The 20,009-nt window shown below is 37.0% G+C and overlaps 2 protein-coding genes across 5 annotated transcripts in view; one reads left to right on the forward strand and one right to left on the reverse strand.

Moving 5' to 3' along the window:
* The window catches only part of LOC129239485 (uncharacterized), a 103,580-nt gene that overhangs the window by 54,445 nt on the left and 29,126 nt on the right, over positions 1-20,009 (forward strand). For both annotated transcript variants that reach the window (XM_054874995.1, XM_054874996.1), the window contains one exon: positions 15,280-15,415. In XM_054874995.1, coding sequence (XP_054730970.1) covers positions 15,280-15,415 — 136 coding nt within the window. The remainder of the gene's footprint in view (positions 1-15,279; positions 15,416-20,009) is intronic.
* LOC129239486 (transforming growth factor beta-1-induced transcript 1 protein) overlaps positions 1-20,009 on the reverse strand; it is a 71,668-nt gene that overhangs the window by 40,867 nt on the left and 10,792 nt on the right. Inside the window, exon 2 of one of the 3 annotated variants that reach the window (XM_054874999.1) lies at positions 14,739-15,141. In XM_054874999.1, the coding sequence (XP_054730974.1) occupies positions 14,739-14,741 (3 nt within the window). In that variant the 5' untranslated portion in view covers positions 14,742-15,141. Of the gene's footprint in view, positions 1-14,738; positions 15,276-20,009 lie in introns of those variants that run through there. The other 2 variants (XM_054874998.1, XM_054874997.1) reach the window with 2 other exon arrangements.

A 20,009-nucleotide genomic window follows, 5' to 3' on the forward strand; every position in this document is an offset into this window, starting at 1 on the left:
GCTGTCCAAGTGTGGTTTTAATTTATTTTCTTTTTTCTAAATGCGCCTCTGCTGCTATTTTTTTTTTTTTTTTTGTGGGTCTACCACTTTGACTGCTCCAATAAAGTTGAAAGTCGAATTGAATAAATCATGTGCCAATACATGGATCATTCCATGCTAATCGTAGATATCAGTCAAAATGAAAAAAAAAAAAAATTTACGAATTTGAGTTCAAATGTAGGTGCAGATACATACATACGTATAGGTACTAGCACAGGCACAAAAAGTCAATTTTTTAATATTCTAGATATAGAAAAAGTAACGAGTAATATTCTCAAGAGAACTACAGTAGTGTGCTAAAATAAATGTATGACGTTGTCTACGTAAGCAGTGACAACGGGGAATACGAGCAACGCTGCCACGACAGTTGATTCCACGTTACCAGAGTGAACGGAATTTACATATATTCGGCCAAGGACTACCGCTCCCGCAGCATTCCGCAAACCTTTATTAGACATTATTCTGATATTACAACAACAAGGAGCGCGCGCATGCCTAGAAAAGAAGGGTGTTATATGAAGGGTGCTCTAAGGAAATCAGTCTACAGGACTACATTAAAAAATACTTCTTCATAGGTACAGTTGCGAGCATAACTGAATGGATAATTATGACTATTTTTCTTTTTGTCATACTTAAAATGTTTTAAGAGCTAAACGTTTTTTTTAATGTTTTTTTTTCTTGAATTGTTTTATCACATTTTATCCAAAGCTATACAAATTTAACGTTCGAACTTTATACCAAATTAAAAAAAATTCAATAAATTTTCATCTTAATTTTACACATTTTAATTAGATTTTTTAGAAAATTGCATACCAACGAATTGCGCTGGTTAAAAAAAACATTGCGATAACGGCCCTTATTTTTTTTGTCTATAATAAATGCTATTTATAAACACTTTGATTCTTTATATATTTTTTTTATTACGTTCGCGCGCATTTCCTTCCGCAAAAACTTCATTTTTATATGGAATAAAGTTTAAAAAAGCTTTAAAAAAATCGAAGCGAATTTTAGCTGCTTAAAATTTCATGGGTCATTTTGTTTTTTTTTTTTTTTTGTTCCTTGTTCACTCCTCTCGGGAGCATAAGGCCTCGACAAAACTCTTCCATCGTACACGGTTCTGTGCTGTTGTTTTTGCACCGTACTACGAGATGTCGGCAACATCGACCTTCTCCAAGTCTGTTTTGGTCGACCGCGACCTCTGCTCTCTTACGGGTTCCAGTCCAGTGCCGTTCTCGTGATGCTATCTGTTGGTTTTCTCAATGTGTGACCTATCCATTTCCACTTTCTGCGTTTGATTTGCCTAAGGATGGGCTCCTCGTTCGTTAATCTCCACAGTGCGTCGTTACTGATGATGTTTGCCCTGAATATTCTGCAAATCATGCGGTCCAGCTATGTTTCGCTTCTGTACTACAGAACGGACTTCACGCATGAGCCGAATATTCGAAGTTTAGCGCGCCTGTAGATTTGCGAACTCCCCCATACTGTATTCATTCTCCCTAATGCCGCCCTTGCTTTGTTTAGCCTGCAGTTGACATCTTCATCTGCTCCACCATCTGCCGTGATGATGCAGCCGAGGTAACAAAAGCTTTCAACGACTTCCACCGGGCATCCGTCAACCAATATCTCCCTTGCGTTATTATGGCCTTGGTGTTGGCGATGTTGACCTCCAGTCACGACTAGTTTGTCCGCCTTCGCTTGCATATCAGAGAGTTTGTGAGAAAGGAGGTAGATGTCATCGGCGAAGTCCCGCTCCTCAAGATGTCTGGTAAAACTCCATACGATGCCTTTTTTCTGCAGGGTCAGTTGACTCATGACTTCATCAAGGACGATGCCGAAGAGAACGGGCGACAGGGGACAACCTTGCCTTACCCCTGCGTTGGTAGTGAATGGATCGCTGATATCACCTTTAAGAAGCACTGCCAGTTCAGAGTTCTCGTAGAGGGATTTGATGAGACGGATTATCTTGGCGTGAGCTCCCTTTCTATTCAGTACCAGCCATATTGCGTCTCGTTTGATAGTATCGAACGCCTTCTTAAAGTCTACTAACAACAAGTAAAGCGGGGATTGCCACTCAACTGATTGTTCTACTATAATCCGAAGTGTGTTGTCTTGGTGAAGTCGAAAACTAGCTTGCTCGTCTCTTAAGAAGGGTTCGGTATCTTTGAGCCTGCTTTGGATGACGGCTACAGTTTTGTAGATGATGTTAAGCAGGGTTATTCCCCGCCAGTTGCCGCAGTCCCGCAAATCGCCTTTCTTGGGCAGACGGCGGTGATGTGGGGATGAAGAATTTTCGGAATTCCTGATCCTATTCTTAGATGATATTAACCACGACAACTGTTGGTTTCACCTCTCTAAGCTGAAATGTGTGTGCTGCTGCAACAACTATGACAAAAAACGTTAAACAGTATTATCTCTGCCAAAGACGCGACATTTCTATCTTAACGAGTCTTTCCTTGAATGTTTCGCAGACTTACGGAATATCCAGCGCTTCTTAAAAAAATCAATGGTTTTATCTTTTGTGAAAGTTAAGTTACCCGAATTAAAGAATTAGAGTTCACTCAAGTGACATACCAATGGGACGCTTAGTTCCTCCGATGTGCATCTCTACACTCTCGTGGAGAACAGCTGCCACTGTAACCTAACCCACCCTTAGCTATGTTGGGTGGCATACACTTTTATGTATTTTTAAAATCCAAATATTTTTGCGAAATAAAGTTGGGTTAATAGAAGAATAAAACTTAATTTTTACTAAACTAAACTAATCACACTCAACTTGTCGCACACGCCACGCAAACCAAACCAATCTCAGCCGTCACCATTGAATTTTCAACCTTAAAGCTACAAAACATCACACGAAATCTTAAAATATTTTTCATTTAACTTTTGAATGAATTATCGAGGTGCCTAAGTAGACAACATAATTAGCAGTAAAACACTCAGACATGAATAAAAAGTAACTAACCTAGTTGGCGTACCCTTTACAGTGACTGCACTTGTTATAAATCATCCGAAAGAAATATTTTATGAGATTTTTATTTCTCAATTCAATAGCTGGCATTGAAAGCTAATACAAACAATCGCTTTAAAGTACTAAATCTTAAAATGACAGTTAGAATGACACACCGTCACCACACCGGAATTTTTTAGCAACTTTAAACTTACATTTTATTGCAGTAAGATTTAATAAGCTATAAAACTGCATGCCAAAAATCTTTTTAGAAATTCTAAATACAAACCGTAGAATTGGGATGGGAAGTTTGTGGGATTTTTTTTTTTATTTTGGAATACATCTAAAATCGGATTTATGTACATATATGGTTTTTTTATACAATAAGCTATACTTTTATATAAAAAATATGAAATAAGACAAAAAAAGCATAGTCTAAATGGGCAATCGCAACAATGGGAAACCTCCCACTGCATTTCTGCCACGAAAAAGCTCCTCATAAAAAAATACCTGCCCTTTGGAATCGGCTTAAAACTGTAGGCCCCTCCATTTGTGGAACAACATCAAGACACACGCCAGAAAAAGAAGGAGGAGCTCGGCCAAACATCCCAAAATGTTTTTAATAGCGCCATTTTTTTAATGAGTTAGTGCCTTGGACGTTATGTTATATCTTCAGCTGACTTCTAATGAAAGCTTGGTGGCATTCGGTTTAGTGGAAGCGAAGTTATTGCCTCTAAAGTGTCAGTATGTTTGCGTCATCGGTACAAAAACGAGTTTCGAAGAAAGAGCTAATATCAAATTATGTTTTAAAATGGGTAAAAAGTTTACCGAAACATTTGAGTTGATGAAAAAAGTTGGTGGCGATGATTGCCTATCTCGTGCCAGAGTTCATGACTGGTTTGCACGTTTCAGAGATGGTTGTGAGGACATAAATGACAATGAACATACTACCGGGCCGCCCAAAATCAGTAATCACCGAAAACTCCATCGAAATGAACTGAAATCACACAAGTTGCGGAGGACCAAAAATTGCTTAGAATTCAACATTCGAAAAACCTCATTCAAGTGGCGAGAAAAGAGGAGAACATCCTTTACAACATTGTAACTGGTGATGAAACGAGGTGTTCCCAACATGAACCTGAAACTAAGTGTCAAAGTGTGGAATGGAAGGCCCCAGAAGAGCCACCACCGAAAAAATCGCGTTTGGAGAAGTGAAAAATCAATTCAATGCTTTTACGAGGGTTGATTCCAAGGGAATTGTCCACAGGCAGTTCATGCTAACGGGCCAAACTGCCAATGCAATTTTCTGTCTTGGCGTTTTGAAGCGTTTGTTGCATCGCATTCGTCGAATTCGCCCTGACTACCGCGAAGGAGGAAACTAGCGCTTATTGCATGAAAATGCACCATCTCACCGATCCACTCCTGTGACTGATTTTTTGACTAGAAATCGCATTTTAACCATCAATCACTCACCGTATTCGTGCTCCCTGTGACTTTCACCAATACGAGAAATTGCATTTGGCCATGAAAGGAAAACGTTTTGCGTCCGTAGTGGCCATCCAAAAGGCTTTTGCCGAGATCCTAAAGGACATTCCGGTCAATGACCTTAAACACCCTTTCGAAAAGCTTTTAGATCGCACAAAATAGTATATTATCAGAAATTATCAGACCAAAGCTCCTTTCGTTTCTATTTTAACTTAGTCTTGTTTAAACTAGCCCTGTCTAGTGTACCGTACCCCATAACTTGATTTGACAGCTGAGCATGGCAAACTGTGTTGACATTTTTGTTCAGTAAGGTTTGGCAAGCCATCATAAATCGTTTAACATCAAAGTAAGGCTTCCAAATTATGGAAATATGCTTTGAAAAAAAAATCTTCAGTGTTTACGAGCATGCAAACGTCGTTATCATTGAAAATTATTTTACATGCTATTAGTCCATAAAATTTAAAAGACAAAAAAAATTTACTTTTTTATTTTATTTTTATTTTAAAATTTGAAAGACCTAACAATAATTTTGAATGTTTCAAAATTGATATTCGATATTTTCGTTATCGCTTTCATCGTCACTGCTTTCATCGCCATTTATTATTTATTTTTTTAGGCTTTCCATTTATTTATTAAATTTAGGCTTTTCTATGACAAATAGTCTCATTGAATAAAATTTGTGATTTTATCGACATTTTGTTTAACATCAAAAATGCCTGAATGAAATCGACGAAACCAAAATTGCACGTAATTAGCTGTTGCAGTATCGGCACCATAAACACCATTCACAATTTCAGCGGCCTGGCTTGCATTTGCGCCTTTTCGCCTTTAACAAAGAAAAACTGTAAAATGTATGGCATTATCTCTTTGTTGACTTCCATTGTTAACACCCTGTAACTCACAACTGAATGGAACAAATCAAAAGCAGCAAACGAATTTTTTTAGTGTGAAATGTCACCTTGACCACGAGCAAATTCAAAATTGTTTGATTGATACTTTACGAGGTATCGATCACAACAGTCATCTACCAAGGAAATAATGGATTTATTTTTCCCCAAACGAATACTAAGTGCAGATATGCAGGTAGGTGGGTATGCATGTGTATGTGTGCCGCTTTATTAATTCTTTACGTCCACCAACTACAACAATAGCCACATTATTTCTACAATCACTTATCGTTTTCGCCAAAATTCGCAGAATAAAATTTTATTGATCAGAATTCAATTTACGGTACGTCATCGATATTTAACATGTTTGATATGTATGTGCATATTAAAGATAAAGTTGTTTATGTACAGGGTGTATTTTATGGTCAAGATCGACATTTTTTTAATGATTTTTTAAATAAAATAGAGTTTTGTATACTTTTTTTTCAATTTAAATTTTTAATACTTCGCTAATTCTACTTTGCAAGTTCAAAATTTGAGCAAAGATTTTGATAGTTGATTTGGGCGCTATATTAAACATTTATTTAAATGGTTTTTTGTATCAAAATGTGTGTTTGTATGTAAAGTTTGTACGTAAAGTTGTTTTTAAATGAGCTCTAAGCGGCCCCAAGGGAAATTTTTAAATACCATTTTCGCGAAAACTGGAGCCAACCTGACACAATGGTGGATATTTAACATTTTTGTATACAAACGCACGACAAATTGCTCGCTAGTTTTAAATATTTTGTAATTTTCGTGATCAGCGGGCAGATACCCGTCGACCTCATGGCCCGGAAGCGAATGAATGCGTGTGACTCCAAGAAGAAACACGTCATCACTAGCTTCTCAGAACGGAGATGCCAAACCATGTTGTGATGGCAAAGCCGATGGGACACTAAACCGAGTGGCAAATGAACGTCAAAACTTATTCCATCAAGTGACAAATGGGGGAAGTGAACTACTTCTTAACTCAGTTCCTCTCGGGCCACGGATACTTCCGGAGATACCTATACCGCATGGGCAAGGTAACCGATTCGAAGTGCATATACTGCGAAGTGCTGAGGGATGACGCTGTATACACGTTTTTTAGTTGTAACAGATGGCTCGCGGAAAGAAATGCTCTGAGGGAACAGATTGGCGACATCGCACCGAGCAACATACCCAGCAAAATGCTCAAACGCGGGGACAGCTGGAACGCGGATAGAATTGGAACGTAAATAGAATTGGTCCTTCATGGACTCTTTCGAAGTAATACAGAATACAGGGGAAGGGTGTCTGAAATGAAAATATTTTCTAACTAGTCGCCAATTAAATAAAATGATCAGAAACCTTTGCCCCAAAAAAATTTTAAAACTCGCAAAGTGCTTGCAATGAAAGATGCCTGGACATTCAACAATGCGCTGGCTTACCATTTCTCTGTTAATGCCAACTTTTATGGCATACGTTGGTTCAATTCTCAATCAGTCTTAACTTTATCTCCTGGCAAAGGAAATCTTTTTTATTCAAATTATTTCTTTACATATTAAATTATTAATTTATTTAATTATAGATAGAAAAAAACTCACAACGGCATTATTATTTAAATATTATGATTGAAACAATTCAAAAAAGTACAAATGTCTAAACAAAATCAAACTGGCACATAAAAAGCACCCTTTAAATACTTCGCTACATACATACATATATGCATATATATGCATATGTTATGAGGCGCTTTTAGTGTGAGAATTCAAGATAAGAAATATAAATAAAAATAATAAATGCAACCGTTGGTTGCTCTACAAATACAGCAACGTGTTTATCATCAATTAACAAAACATCACTAAAAAGTAAAATCGCTTGTTTAGATCGAAAAATGTTAAACTGAATTATTAAGAAAAATTAATTTTTGACGCATAATGAAAAATGCTCTAAAATTACGGATATGAGAAAGATCAGCTGAATCTCAGCTTACTTCTAACTGAGTTGTAATTAAAATAAGATGACCAAAGAACTATACAAAAGCACAAAGACGCGCCCAGATGTTGTTTTAAAATGAAATATGTAAAAATTCGGACTATTTATTTAAATAGGTATTTTTATACAAAAAGCAGCTCTTAACAATTATATCTGAAAAATAACATCATTGAAATGCCCACAGATAAAATGCGTCAAACAGTCAATTCCTGAATGCCTAGTTGTTAAGAACGTCGAGATATCTGCGTTGAAGATTAAAGTTTCTTCAGCAACATTTTGCACTACAGCAGCTTAAAGCGTTCAGTTTTTAATCTGCTAGTCTATCTGCCTTTTTCCATCCTCGACAGAACCATTTCTTGACATTTTTTCCCCCAACCTTTCAATTGCCAACTTATTCAGACGATTCACGTCACGATTTCTCGTGCTAACCGGCACCAGTTGGGCACACCAAGTGAAGTCAAGTCCTTCTCCACCTGATCTTTACAGCGCAAAGGAGGCCTTCCTCTTCCTCTGCCCCCACCAGCTGGTACCGCAACAAATACTTTCAGAGCTGGGGCGTTTGTATCCATTCGGACGACATGACCCAACCAGCGTAGCCGCGAGATCTTTATTCGCTACGCTATGTCGTCGTAAAGCTCATACAGCTCATTGTTCCATCACCTATGATACTCGCCATTACTAACGTGCAAAACTTCGACGCTGGAGAACAAAATAAAAATGCTAAATTAAGTTAATGGAAATCTGGTCACACTTAGGTGTCCTGCACTGGGTGACGTCACGAAACTCAGCTGATATTGTCAAACTCGCTGAGAGGAAAGTAACGGTGCCACGTTAGTGCGGAGTCACACTGTGCGTTTTCACCGGAGCGGTTGAAACGCATGCGTTTTCACCGCACCGGATCGACATGTCACACTGTACGGTCACTCAGCGACAATCTGCGTCAGTCTGCTGCATTCTGTAAGCACAACAAGATGTCCCGGAAAATTTTGAGAAAAAAAATAATTGCAATTTCGCTATTGGAAGCGGAAGGATTATTGAGAGAGCCAGTGAATCGCCAACACTGGGTCCATCCATTCTTTTCTCATCGTGAATCAACTGAGAAATTTCGACGGTTTTTCGAAAATATTCGCCAACTTCTATCCACGCTTTTTCTCTTGCATTCTTATAACTATATTCTTTTGCACTTTTATCCCAAAGGGCCGGCTTTTCTTGAATGCAAGTTATAAATTTATCCGTATCGAACATGATTGCAAAACGCTGCGTTTGAACTGCACAGTGTGACGGTATTCGTAAGAATACTTGTGTCGTCGATGTCTTCCGGTCTTGCGGTCAAGCCGCATCGCCGCAGCAAGTTGCGGCAACCGTCCGGTAGGTGCGGCGACAACGCATAGTGTGACAACTGTCATACAAACGCGTTCGTCATTGCCATCCTTTCGCGCTGGAGCGTTTTCAACGCTCCGGTGAAAACGCACAGTGTGACTCCGCACTTAGGCGTCACATAATTAACCTCTCCGTCGAGGTGTATGCTTTCTTTTGGCGCTGACTGTTCATGCATATAAGATTGGTGAAAAGAAATCCATTATTTTTGCATAAAATTGTATCGATTCAAATAAAATATTGTTTTTTTTTAACAGAATTATAAAAGCTTAGCGCGCTAGTAAGCAGGGGTATAAAAACTACAAAATCCCGCATTAATGAACGCCAAGTACATAGTTTAAACAAAAAAACGGAATAAATATTTTCTTCTTCGTAAAACAGCAAATTGTTCTTATTTGCTAATTCAACCAAATCAATAAAGCAGCAATTTTCGAAATAATTTTTTTTTTTTTTTTAGATTCCACACCCTTATACCTTTCGTTTTATTCTTTTATCCGAATTGCATCACTACTTTTCGCAAATATTGGCCAATTTTAGAAATTCCGCTCAACTTGAAATTAAGTGATTTAAATATTTATTTTCTCTTGTTTGTGATTTTCTTCTTTGCTTTAACTTTTTCTTTGTTTGCATATTGGCATTCAAGTGTTAATTTATTTAACACTTTAAGCCGATAATCAACTGTTGGCCAAAATTGCGATTTTGCGTTGTGTTGCCAAGTGGTTGACAGTCAAAGGTAAATGGATTGGCGTGAAAAATTTACTTAACATGATTTCTTTAAAAAGATTTATATTAAAGCAAAAATATCAAATTCAATTAGAAGCGGTTATAGCTGATAAAATCTATCATTAAACCCCACAAAAAGCTTAGTTTGAATGTATTTGAAAGGAGCCGCTGATCGATTGTGGGCTTATTACAACTCAGAAGGACTTTTAGAAAGGGCCGATCAAATTGAAGCATTTTTTATGAGTTTTTTAACGCAGCAATATTTCGCGAACTATTTTTTCTGCAAATGCCTGCCCTCAATAAAGTATCGAGAATGAGACAACTTACCAGAGGTGCGTGGCAATCAGTTCAAATAGCTTAAAACTTCCCGTTTTGGTCGAGTATTTCCTGAGTAGCAACTAAATTCTTATGTGAGAGTGAGTGAATTGTTAGAAGGCGAGCAGTAGTGTGACCTCTCCGATCAGTTTGGTTAGAAAAAAAATCACTGAGTGTGCATTGTCTGCATCATCCAGCAGATAAAAGCCTTGAAGAAACGACTCTTACGGCTTACGATCTCCCAAATAATAACTAACAAAAAATTCGGTATGGCAAGTAAAAATTGATTGGCCACACTTTACGGAAACCCAATGGAGACATCTCCAAAGCTGCTCTAGACTGAAGCCCACACGGAAGCCGCAGATGCGGCAGACCATCGAGCACGTGAAGGTAAATAGTTGAAGCAGAAGCGCTACAAGCAGGATGCTCTTGACGGCAAGTGAAGTTTCCAGCTTTAAATAAATGCAATTGCAAATTGTTTATTGAAGCCCAATGCTTCATCTAGGAACGACAGAAAAATATATATGTATGTACATATATATATTACCAGTGAATATACAAAGTGACGTTGCTCAATACCAGTGAGTGATCATAAGCGATGGGAGAATGAGCTGTATGAACTTTTCCACCGAGAGCCGAATGGAGCAAAGGGAAGGTGATTGGAAGATACGATATCGAAATCTAAACCGATGGTTATAAGATGAACTGTGGTGTGGGAGCTGGCTTCCATTCGCAGCCGCTCAACCTATCTCAGTCAATTCGTCTTCCTGAATATGCCAGCGTGTTCCAGGCAGAACTGTTAGCGATCAGAGAAGCATGCAAATCACTAAAACTCTACAAGAAAGTTGGGGCAAGAGTGCTTATCTTCTCAGACAAGCAGCTATAAAGGCCTTAGACTTCAACTCCATTTCATCCAAACTAGTCTTACAGTGTAGAGAAGAGCTTGAAATGCTTAGTTATTGGCTTGAAATCAGTCTGATATGGGTTCTCGGTAACATGAACATACGGGGTAATGAGCTAGCGGATGAGCTAGCAAGAAAAGGCTCGACACTACAAATAGCAGAGGCGGTGGCAGTCTCCACCCCACTCAACACATTAAAAGCATCCATTGCTTCACACTATCATGCTTTAGCCGAAAGAAGATCGAAGCAATTAACTACATGTATTACAACAAAAAACACATGGCCGTCGTACAAAATCCAAAGGAAGGATGACCTGTTAGGATGCTCTCGGCCAAACATCTCACGCACCACTGCAACCCTTACAGGCCATTGGGGGATCATGCAACTAGACTCAATCTACCCTTCAATCCTATCTGCAGGAACTGTCAAGCGGAAGGTGTGAAGGAAAGTCTTTTCCACTACTTATGTGAATGTCCAGGGCTAGCTACGGCACGACTCCGCTCCTTTGGGAAGCCTTTCTTGCAGCAAATTAATGAGATCTCAGACATCGAGATAAAGAATTTGATGCTATACTTGGACCTCACTAAATGGATCTGACTTAGAAAACAAAACATTATTAAACGAGGACGGTGGTAGTAAAACGGTGCTGGTCACTAATTAGGGTTATTTCAGTGGAAATACTCAACCACTTCAACAACAACAACAACAAAAAATTTTCGACGACATAGACACAGTGCCGCGAATAAGCATCCATCGGCTTCCTTGGCTGGACCATGTCATCCAAATGAATAAAAGGGCTCCGGCTTTGAAAGCAGAGGAATCGGAAGACCTCCTCTGCGTTGCAAAGATCAGGTGGAGATGGACTTGGAGCTTACAACTGCCGCCGTATAGAAGGAGAAAGAAACGACTGGCGCGCTTTGTTAAACTCGGTCTAAATCGCTTAAGTGGCTATCGCACCTATGAAGAAGAAGAAGAAGAAGAAATGACACAAGCACCAAAAGATTCACGAGTTACGAATAAAACACATGGAATGTTAGACCAATTTAAGCGAACGTATCTATCTATCGCTGTTATCACTCCAGTACAGGAGCTGTTATGGAAATATACAACATGTGACGCCACTAAAACTGTCATGAGATCGCAAAAAAAAAATTGATGTGGAATTCGTGGTCGAGAGGAGACTCTGATTTATCGTGATATTACAAGAGATTTTTATTTCTTCTAAGTTTAATAGATAATTTTCACGTCATCTCAGACCGTAGAATGAAATAGCAGTTGAAGTTCTGTAAAAGAAAGCTTATTCTTGACCTTACTAATATTAATCTAAAGACGTACATCACCAAATTATTATAGACTATATAAATGGATCTCTTAAATCTCGACTATGCTACAGCTTCCTCTCCAACCTTTAGTGTACAACTTTAGCGTTCTTCCACAAAATGGTCCAGAATGTTACCTCGCATACATGTAAACTAAGTCTCAGGTACATATCAAGTTGATAATGAGTTAACTGTTTTGCTATAAAACTTGGGTACCTTAACGAGTACCCCTTTATTCATCTAGTTACGCGTCTGGCTGTGCCTTGAGTATCTTGTAAAAATGTTTACATTTATAAAACGGCTGTAACTGTTAACATAACATTTGCTGTTATGCATTAACTCTGTTCTTTAGTTAGTTAACACACTTTGAATATAATGGAAATTTCAAAGGAATTTGTTATTTTTTTTTTTTATTTCTAAATAAATTTGTTTTTTTACTTCTTAAACAAAAAATTTTTTTTTTTAATTTTTAAACAAAATTATTTTTTAAATTTTTAAACAAATTTTTTTTTTTATAATTTTTAAACAAATTTTTTTTTTAATTTTGAAACAATTTTTTTTTTTAATTTTTAACAAATTTTTTTTAATTTTTAAACACATTTTTTTTTAATTTTTAAACAAAATTTTTTTTTCAATTCCTAAATAAATTTGTTTTTTTTTTTAATTCTTAAACAAAATTTTTTTTTTTAATTTTTAAGCAAAATTAGTTTCTAAATTTTTAGACAAACTTTTTCTTTAATTTTTAAACAAATTTTTTTTTTAATTTTGAAACAATTTTTTTTTAATTTTTAACAAATTTTTTTTATTTTTTTTAACAAAATTTTTTTTTTAATTTTTAAATAAAATTTTTATTTTTAATTTTTAAATAATTTTTTTTTTTTAATTTTTAAACAATTTTTATAGTTTAAATCGTATGTTGGACTGTAGTTAATTATAGACCACCGTTAATGCATATTAGCACCCTTTATTAGTTTATTGCTGGTCAATGGCGTCCTACATGAAATCTCTTGGCGTATAAGCAACTATCACCGCCACTTTTCCAAAAAATCACTCATACGACCCGGCCTCTCGCTGTTTTGCTCACGCTACATAGTATATCCAGAAAACAATGTTTAATTACCTTAAATAAAGAGCCTTTAGTAAGCAATGCTTCAACTTTTTGGTTTTTAGAAAAAAGTTTGCATACATAAAAGAGAAAAAAGGATATGGAAAAAGCTACAAACGATTTTTATGGTCTTTCCATCTTTTTTGAATGAATATTTTCACATATTTTTAATGCAACTGGACTTCTCACACACACAACTGTGCACTTTGAAAAAAACAGCCTATCCAGCTTTAGCTGGTTTGGCCTTTGCATTAATAAATATTAATCTTTTACGGAAAAATTTTATATTTTTATACAACTTTTGTGAAGAGCGAAGCTATGAATGACTGCTGTAAAATTATATACCCGCTAAAGTAAGAAGCCGTCCGCTCAATGTTTACAATTTTTGACAGTTTATTAGTGATTACTATTAAGTAAAGGAGTACTGCCGTATTTACTTAAGTAGAAAAGTACTGAAACTGAAATTTGAAAAGGTCGAGCCAAGGAGCACCAGAAGATTTGTTGGCGCCTACAACACTCAGGCTGAAAAGCCCATTGTATTTAAAGCTCGGGAAAGAGGGTAGATAGTGAAAGAGGGAAGGAGAAAAGTATTAGAGAAAGAGATAGGAAAGAGTATAGACAGAGATGAAGATAGTTAGTCCTGTGAGAATTTTTACAGATTCTTTGGCAAATCTGTAGATATCCTCCAGTTTTAGAGAACGAATATTACTCATTCCGCACGACATCGGAACCCAAAACTCGTAGCCGTGCTCTAGCAAAGGCAGGACACTCACAGAGAAAGTGCTCAGTGCTATCCGCCTACTCCAAGTAAGACAGGCACATTGGGTTCTCAATGATTCCAATGGTGGTCATATGTTGATCCCATGGGTTGTGTCCTCTAATAATGCCGACCATCAACCGAACGTCTTTTCTTCCAAGTTTTAGTAGAAAGTTTGATAGTTTTCTGTTCGGACTTGTCACAAAACACTTTGCAGTTCTGCAGCGGTCTAGACCGGGCCATTGCTCTTTCGTTTCCTTGAACACCGGAGGGTTCAAGGAAGAAAAGTGCTAAGTTCAAAAGTTTGAAATATACAAGCGTTGTCTTGCTTTCTTGTGTAAATTTAAGAAATACTAAATGAAATATTGCATTAACACGTAACAATTTAGTGTATTTCATGCAGAAAGCGCTAAGCGACTTAAGCTGTTTTGTGAAAAATTCGCATATAAAATGATTGTTTTGCTGTATAGATAAGTATTTGATGTTTCATAAATTTCATTTTTGTTTTTGTTTTTTTTTTTTTGGCAAAAAAACTCAAATTAATTCAGTCACTAAATTTCAGCAAATAATCAGCAAGTCTATTCACATGCAAATTGGGGAAAAAAGCGCAAAAGGTCAGCAAAAGAAAGACACAATTCACAATTAGCAAAGAAACCAAAGTTGAACAATTGAATAAAAAAGTAAAAATGCTTTCTATAAACTTGTTTTCATATCCACACTGTAAAATATTTGATTTCAAAAACAAAAGATTGAGATTGCTTTGAAAATCACATTGATTTTTTCTTCCCCCGAGTGCCGTTCAAAAGTTACTTAAGCTATTAACTTTCGCACCACTGTACAAATAACTGTAAATTGCAAACATATTCACCCATATATTTATTACTCACCATTTTGATCGTTGTTTTGTTTACTTCTTCTTCAATTATGTTGACTGCAGCTTTTGACACAAACTCTTTTATGATCTTGACCTGTTCGTTTTTGTTTTGTTGTTTTAATATGCTGTTGCCCCTTTACACACAACGCACAATTTTCTTGTTGTTCCTCTCCTATCGACTCGCGTATTCGCGTATCTCCAAAGAAAATGAAACAAACTTACAGCGCAAGAATTACTTGTTGAGTGCTTCGTTGTTTGTTGCTTTTGTTGCCGTTGCTAATATTCCTACTTTATGCTGCCGGTTGTTGTTGTTTTTGATGGTTATGCAAAATTGTTGTTTTTTATTGCTTTCTCAGCTGTATTGGTAAATTGTAAGTTTCATTCGAAATTAACTGCAGACGATTTCGATGCGTTTCCTATTGCAAATTTGTATTTTTTACGCTCTTCGTGTAAAAAGAATTTTTAGTTTTTTTTTTTTGTATAGATAAGATTTCTAAGTTTTATTTTTTCGTTATAATGAAGTACGAAATTGTTTTGTTGACTTTTTTTCATAGAATGCTTCTAAAACGATTGAAGAACTACTCAATGCTTTCAACAAAAATTTAATTTCTCTGGCAGAAGGTGATAATGGAAAGAAAACCAGTACCGAAAAATACAGTGCCAACAGGGACAAATTGCGTGAGGAGGAAGGTGAGTATATAAATGTATTTAAAAAAGAATCAATGGTAGAATAACACCAGCAGAGATACTCTGCATTTATATACGAAGATGTACATACATACATACATATATATGTATTTATAATGTGTGTATGTGTATAGTCTATGCATATAAACAGCGCACATAGGCAGCCCATACAATTGTTTGCCCTATAAAACGATTCATCGGGTGGTAACCTCTGTCTGCAATACGACATTACTTACATACCTACATACAGTGACTTACGAACTATTCGTGCAAAGTTACATCTTTCATACCGACGTTTCTGTTTACACAAAAACACGACTCACGATTAAGTGAAAATATCAAAATACCAAACATATGTCCTGCATGTGCAGGTACCCCACCCGACACTAACCACCTTTTCACATGCCCTTTAAAACCTACTCATCTAATACCCCTCTCTCTCTGGGCCCAACCTGTCGAAACAGCATGTTTCCTAGACCTACCTTTAGATGAGCCAGACGAAGACGACCGGTGATACACCCTACACTGACTTACCCTACACTATTAGTATTAAACAACACCAACAATAACATAAAATGAAAATGGCCTGGTCTCATGGCATTTACAAATTATTTAATAAGATGAATAAACTTTATTAAAACGGTGCGTTAGTGCTACTTGGGGAGTGCCGGAGTGATACGTCAACCGTTTCATAATAAACTTGAAAAAATAAATGCTATGGAATTTTCAATCAGATTATAATAAAAAAAAATTATTCTAACAATATTTCCGTTTTGTACTATCATTTTAAGTTCTCAAGTCCCTTACAAGGTGACGCAAAATTAATCACCCTATCGGAAGATTTGTAATTCTTGCAAACAAAAGGGTTCTCCAATAAAGAGTATTATTTTAAATATCCCCCGAAATTTTGGTAGATGTCAATTTTGAATCTGTCATTTTTTGATATTTGACAGGTAGGAAGTACGCCATTAATAACAATGGAACGATACACGCTTAAACAACGCATTGAAATTATTAAAATTCACTATAAAAATGGTGAAAATTTGGCACAGACGGTTCGAAAAACTCGAACATTTTTGGGTCATCGTGAAGCACCTTGTCGGACCGCAATACATAAATTGGTGAAAAGCTTCGAGCTGTTGGGACAAGTTAGTGAGTGAAGAATAAAACCCGTGCGTGCACGTCGCTCAAGAACAGTCTAAAATATTGTTGTTGTAGCCGAAAGTGTTGAAGAAAACCCAGGATTGTCCATTCCTTGTCGTTCTTCGGAATTAGGCATTCCACAAAGGTCATTACACCATATTTTGCATAAAGGTTTGGGTCTTAAGGCTTATAAAGTCTAGTTAACACAAGAACTCAAGCCGGCCGATCAACGTCGTGTCTTTGCTGATTGGGTCATTGAAATGTATGAAAATGATCCGGAATTCCATCGAAAAATCATTTTGAGTGATGAGGCCCATTTCCACCTCGACGGCTTCGGCAACAAGCGAAATTGTCGGATAGTGAACTTAATAGCTGCAGTATATAAACAGCCAAGCAATGGAGTGCGTAAAGGTCAAAATAAAAATTTCCATCATTCAAAAGCATTTTTTTTATTTATTTGTTCAAATAATAATAATCATTCCCTTCTACCGAATGACCATCTTTTTGGGTGGATAGAAATGAAAATGAGAAAAGCAAATTACTTATACAACCCTCGGCATTATTATGAAATGATAGAAAAGTGTAGAAGAAGAATTGCATTTTCGATAAAACGAATGTCGAAGCCGGGTTTTATTTCAACGAAATCACTAGAAGTCCCAACCATAAGAAGAGTAATAGTGATCACACTCACCAACGTAAACGTACGCCCGTACGCTCGTAGGCCCGTATCAGCTAACACGATGAAACAACGATCTACGATACTACGAAACGGAACGGTGGTGAGAATTCATTTACATGGGGCTCCCATTAGTTTCATCGTGTCAGCGTTTACGTTGGTAAGTGTGAGCACCATAAAAAAGAACGTGGACAGTGGATGAGATTCTTAAAAAATGAGCCTTATAAAATGTCCTATAAAACTTTTTTAGATGATTCTACATTTCACGTTTTGGATCTTTCACCTAAAAGATGAAATCCAAAAATGTATGAAACTCTCTTGAAAGTTAGTTGACAGCATTGAAAATAGTGAGTTAAACCAGTTTTATGAGGTATAGCTATACTCGCTCGGTGAATCCAACTTTGTTGTTCCTCTTACATGCAAATTTTTTTCGACAAGTGAGCTGAGCGTGCAGAGAAATGGCGAATTGAAGGCGCCTACAATGATCGCGACTTCAGGTTGGTCACTCCAGAACTTTAGTGCTTAGACTTCTTAACTATTGCATGACTCTGTTGGAGAACTGTGGCTTTGAAAGACATTTGCTTTTCAACGAAGATCAACAAGTCAACAGTCTCAAGATTCTCGACGTATTTTTTCAATCCCATCAAGCAATACAATTTTTATTGATTCAATTTTAAGTGGCGTTGCAATTCTCAGCCAAGCTCGTGCGATTTTTTGTTTTTCACAATTTTTTTTTTGCGAAACCAGAATTTTTCAGGCGCAGAAAATCGCCGTTTATTTCATGGCTTTAAGCAAATATTTGCTGGCAATAAATATTTCGTGAATGCGAAATTCCAAGGCGTATCTATAAAAACTGGTGTGATTATTTGAGAGGAATTGATTATTTGTTGATGATAGACTGTTCACTAGACAGGGCTAGTTTACTGGGGCGGCAGCACTTGGTCGGGAAAACCCCGAGTCATTCCTTTAACGTAGAACCGGCTGCCATGGGAATGAAATGGTTCGATCTCATCATTGTATCTGATTCTGTAAGATCCATCAGCTTTCCTTACTAGTCCAAATATCCTTCTTATGATTTTACGTTCAAAGCGGAGAAGGTAGCTCCTTATGTTAGATGTCAGTACCCATGCTTCGCAACCATATGTTGCTACTGGTCTTATTAGCGTCCCGTAGATTTGTAGCTTACACGACCTCGGTAGTAATTTATTTTTGAGAAGTTTCAGGTGAGCAAAATAATTTCTATTAGCAACTTCTAGTTTATCATTCACGCCGGTTTGCTACGCTGCTAAGGTTTACACCCAGGCATTTGAGTCTCTCCACTTAGTGAAAAATATATAGGCCGACCTCCTGGTTGCCAAAGCGTGGGACGCCTAAAACCCAACGAAGTATTTTGTCTTATCGACATTAACTTGAAAGCCGACTAACTTTGCTTTAGTTTCAGCTCCAGCGTACACTCAGTAACTGCGCGTTGGTTTCTCGCAACGATAGCTTTGGGAAGTCACTGTATGTAAAATTTCCCATTTGTAAATACATACATATGTAGATATGTTAGTTGTGTCGAATATTATTCCTGCGTGCCACTATTAAATGTGTCTGAAGGTTTTAATAATTCCTAATGAAACGCCAATGTGGCGACAACAAATTATTGGCTGAGGGCTAATGGTTTTTCATTTTGTGGATCTGCATGCAAATGTTCAAGTTTACAAGTAAATGGTACACTTACATACATATGTACATGGGGACAACCTTGGTAGTTAACCCTCAATGTTTACTATTAGAGTGAGATGAATGAGAATGGGTGAGTTTCTGAATTGAATTTAGGCAAATAAAATAAAAGCTAACAACAAAAATTTCTCAGCACAATATTTACGAAATGAATTGCAAAAGATGAGGCGAGGCGGAAGGCAGAAGAGTCTACATTTATTTTAATTTTAGGCTTCAAAATTACTTAAGTGTATCCCAAGTGATGGTAGCCTCCATCAAAAAAGCAATCAATGGGTTGTAAGCAAACACTTTAAAAGGTGAAGGAGAACCCGAGACCCATTAATAGCGTACACGAAATTAGTCAGAGAAAGCCTGATATGCTTTTTGATAGTATCTGGATATTTCGTTATCCGAGTGATGTAAGTGAACACAAACTGCATGGCTAATGAGCTGACTAGACAGGCCACTCTTTAAAAGTTTTTTTTTTTCAGCAAAAAGAAGTTACTTTAGTGTTACATTTAGATCGACCATATGAATCCATGGGGTTAGAGTGCGAGAACGATAGAATAAAATACTATGCCCATCAGAAAGTTGTGACGTAACACTAATGCAGTTGCCTGAGGGAAATATTAAAATCCGAACCAGAATGCAAGAAGATGAAGACGAAATTGCACAAACAATACACAAATAAATTGCACAAGTGTGACGTCACACACAACGATTCTGTCACTCAGAGCAGAATAACAGCCCTTGATGGACGTCATCTTTGTATGCTGTACTTCGTGGTTAAAGTCAACACAATTGCAAGCCTCTGCTGCGAGAATTGTGTGGGGCAAAAGGAGACCGAATCACCTCAGTTTATTCTTCTCAGTTGCCTTGTTTAAGTGTGGCCCTATGTCTCTCACTTTATATATTACCTTGAGGAACTTTAAGGAGTTGATAGTAGAGGCACCTATCGAACTTTCTTAAAATCACGCAGGTTTCGACCACTGATTTTCGCCATATATATTCTCCCCTAAGGGAATGCAGCATGCAGCTATTTGCGGCCTCCATCTTAACCTAATTTAACCTACT

Source organism: Anastrepha obliqua, chromosome 2 (assembly GCF_027943255.1).
Source record: "Anastrepha obliqua isolate idAnaObli1 chromosome 2, idAnaObli1_1.0, whole genome shotgun sequence".
NCBI classification, from domain to species: domain Eukaryota; kingdom Metazoa; phylum Arthropoda; class Insecta; order Diptera; family Tephritidae; genus Anastrepha; species Anastrepha obliqua.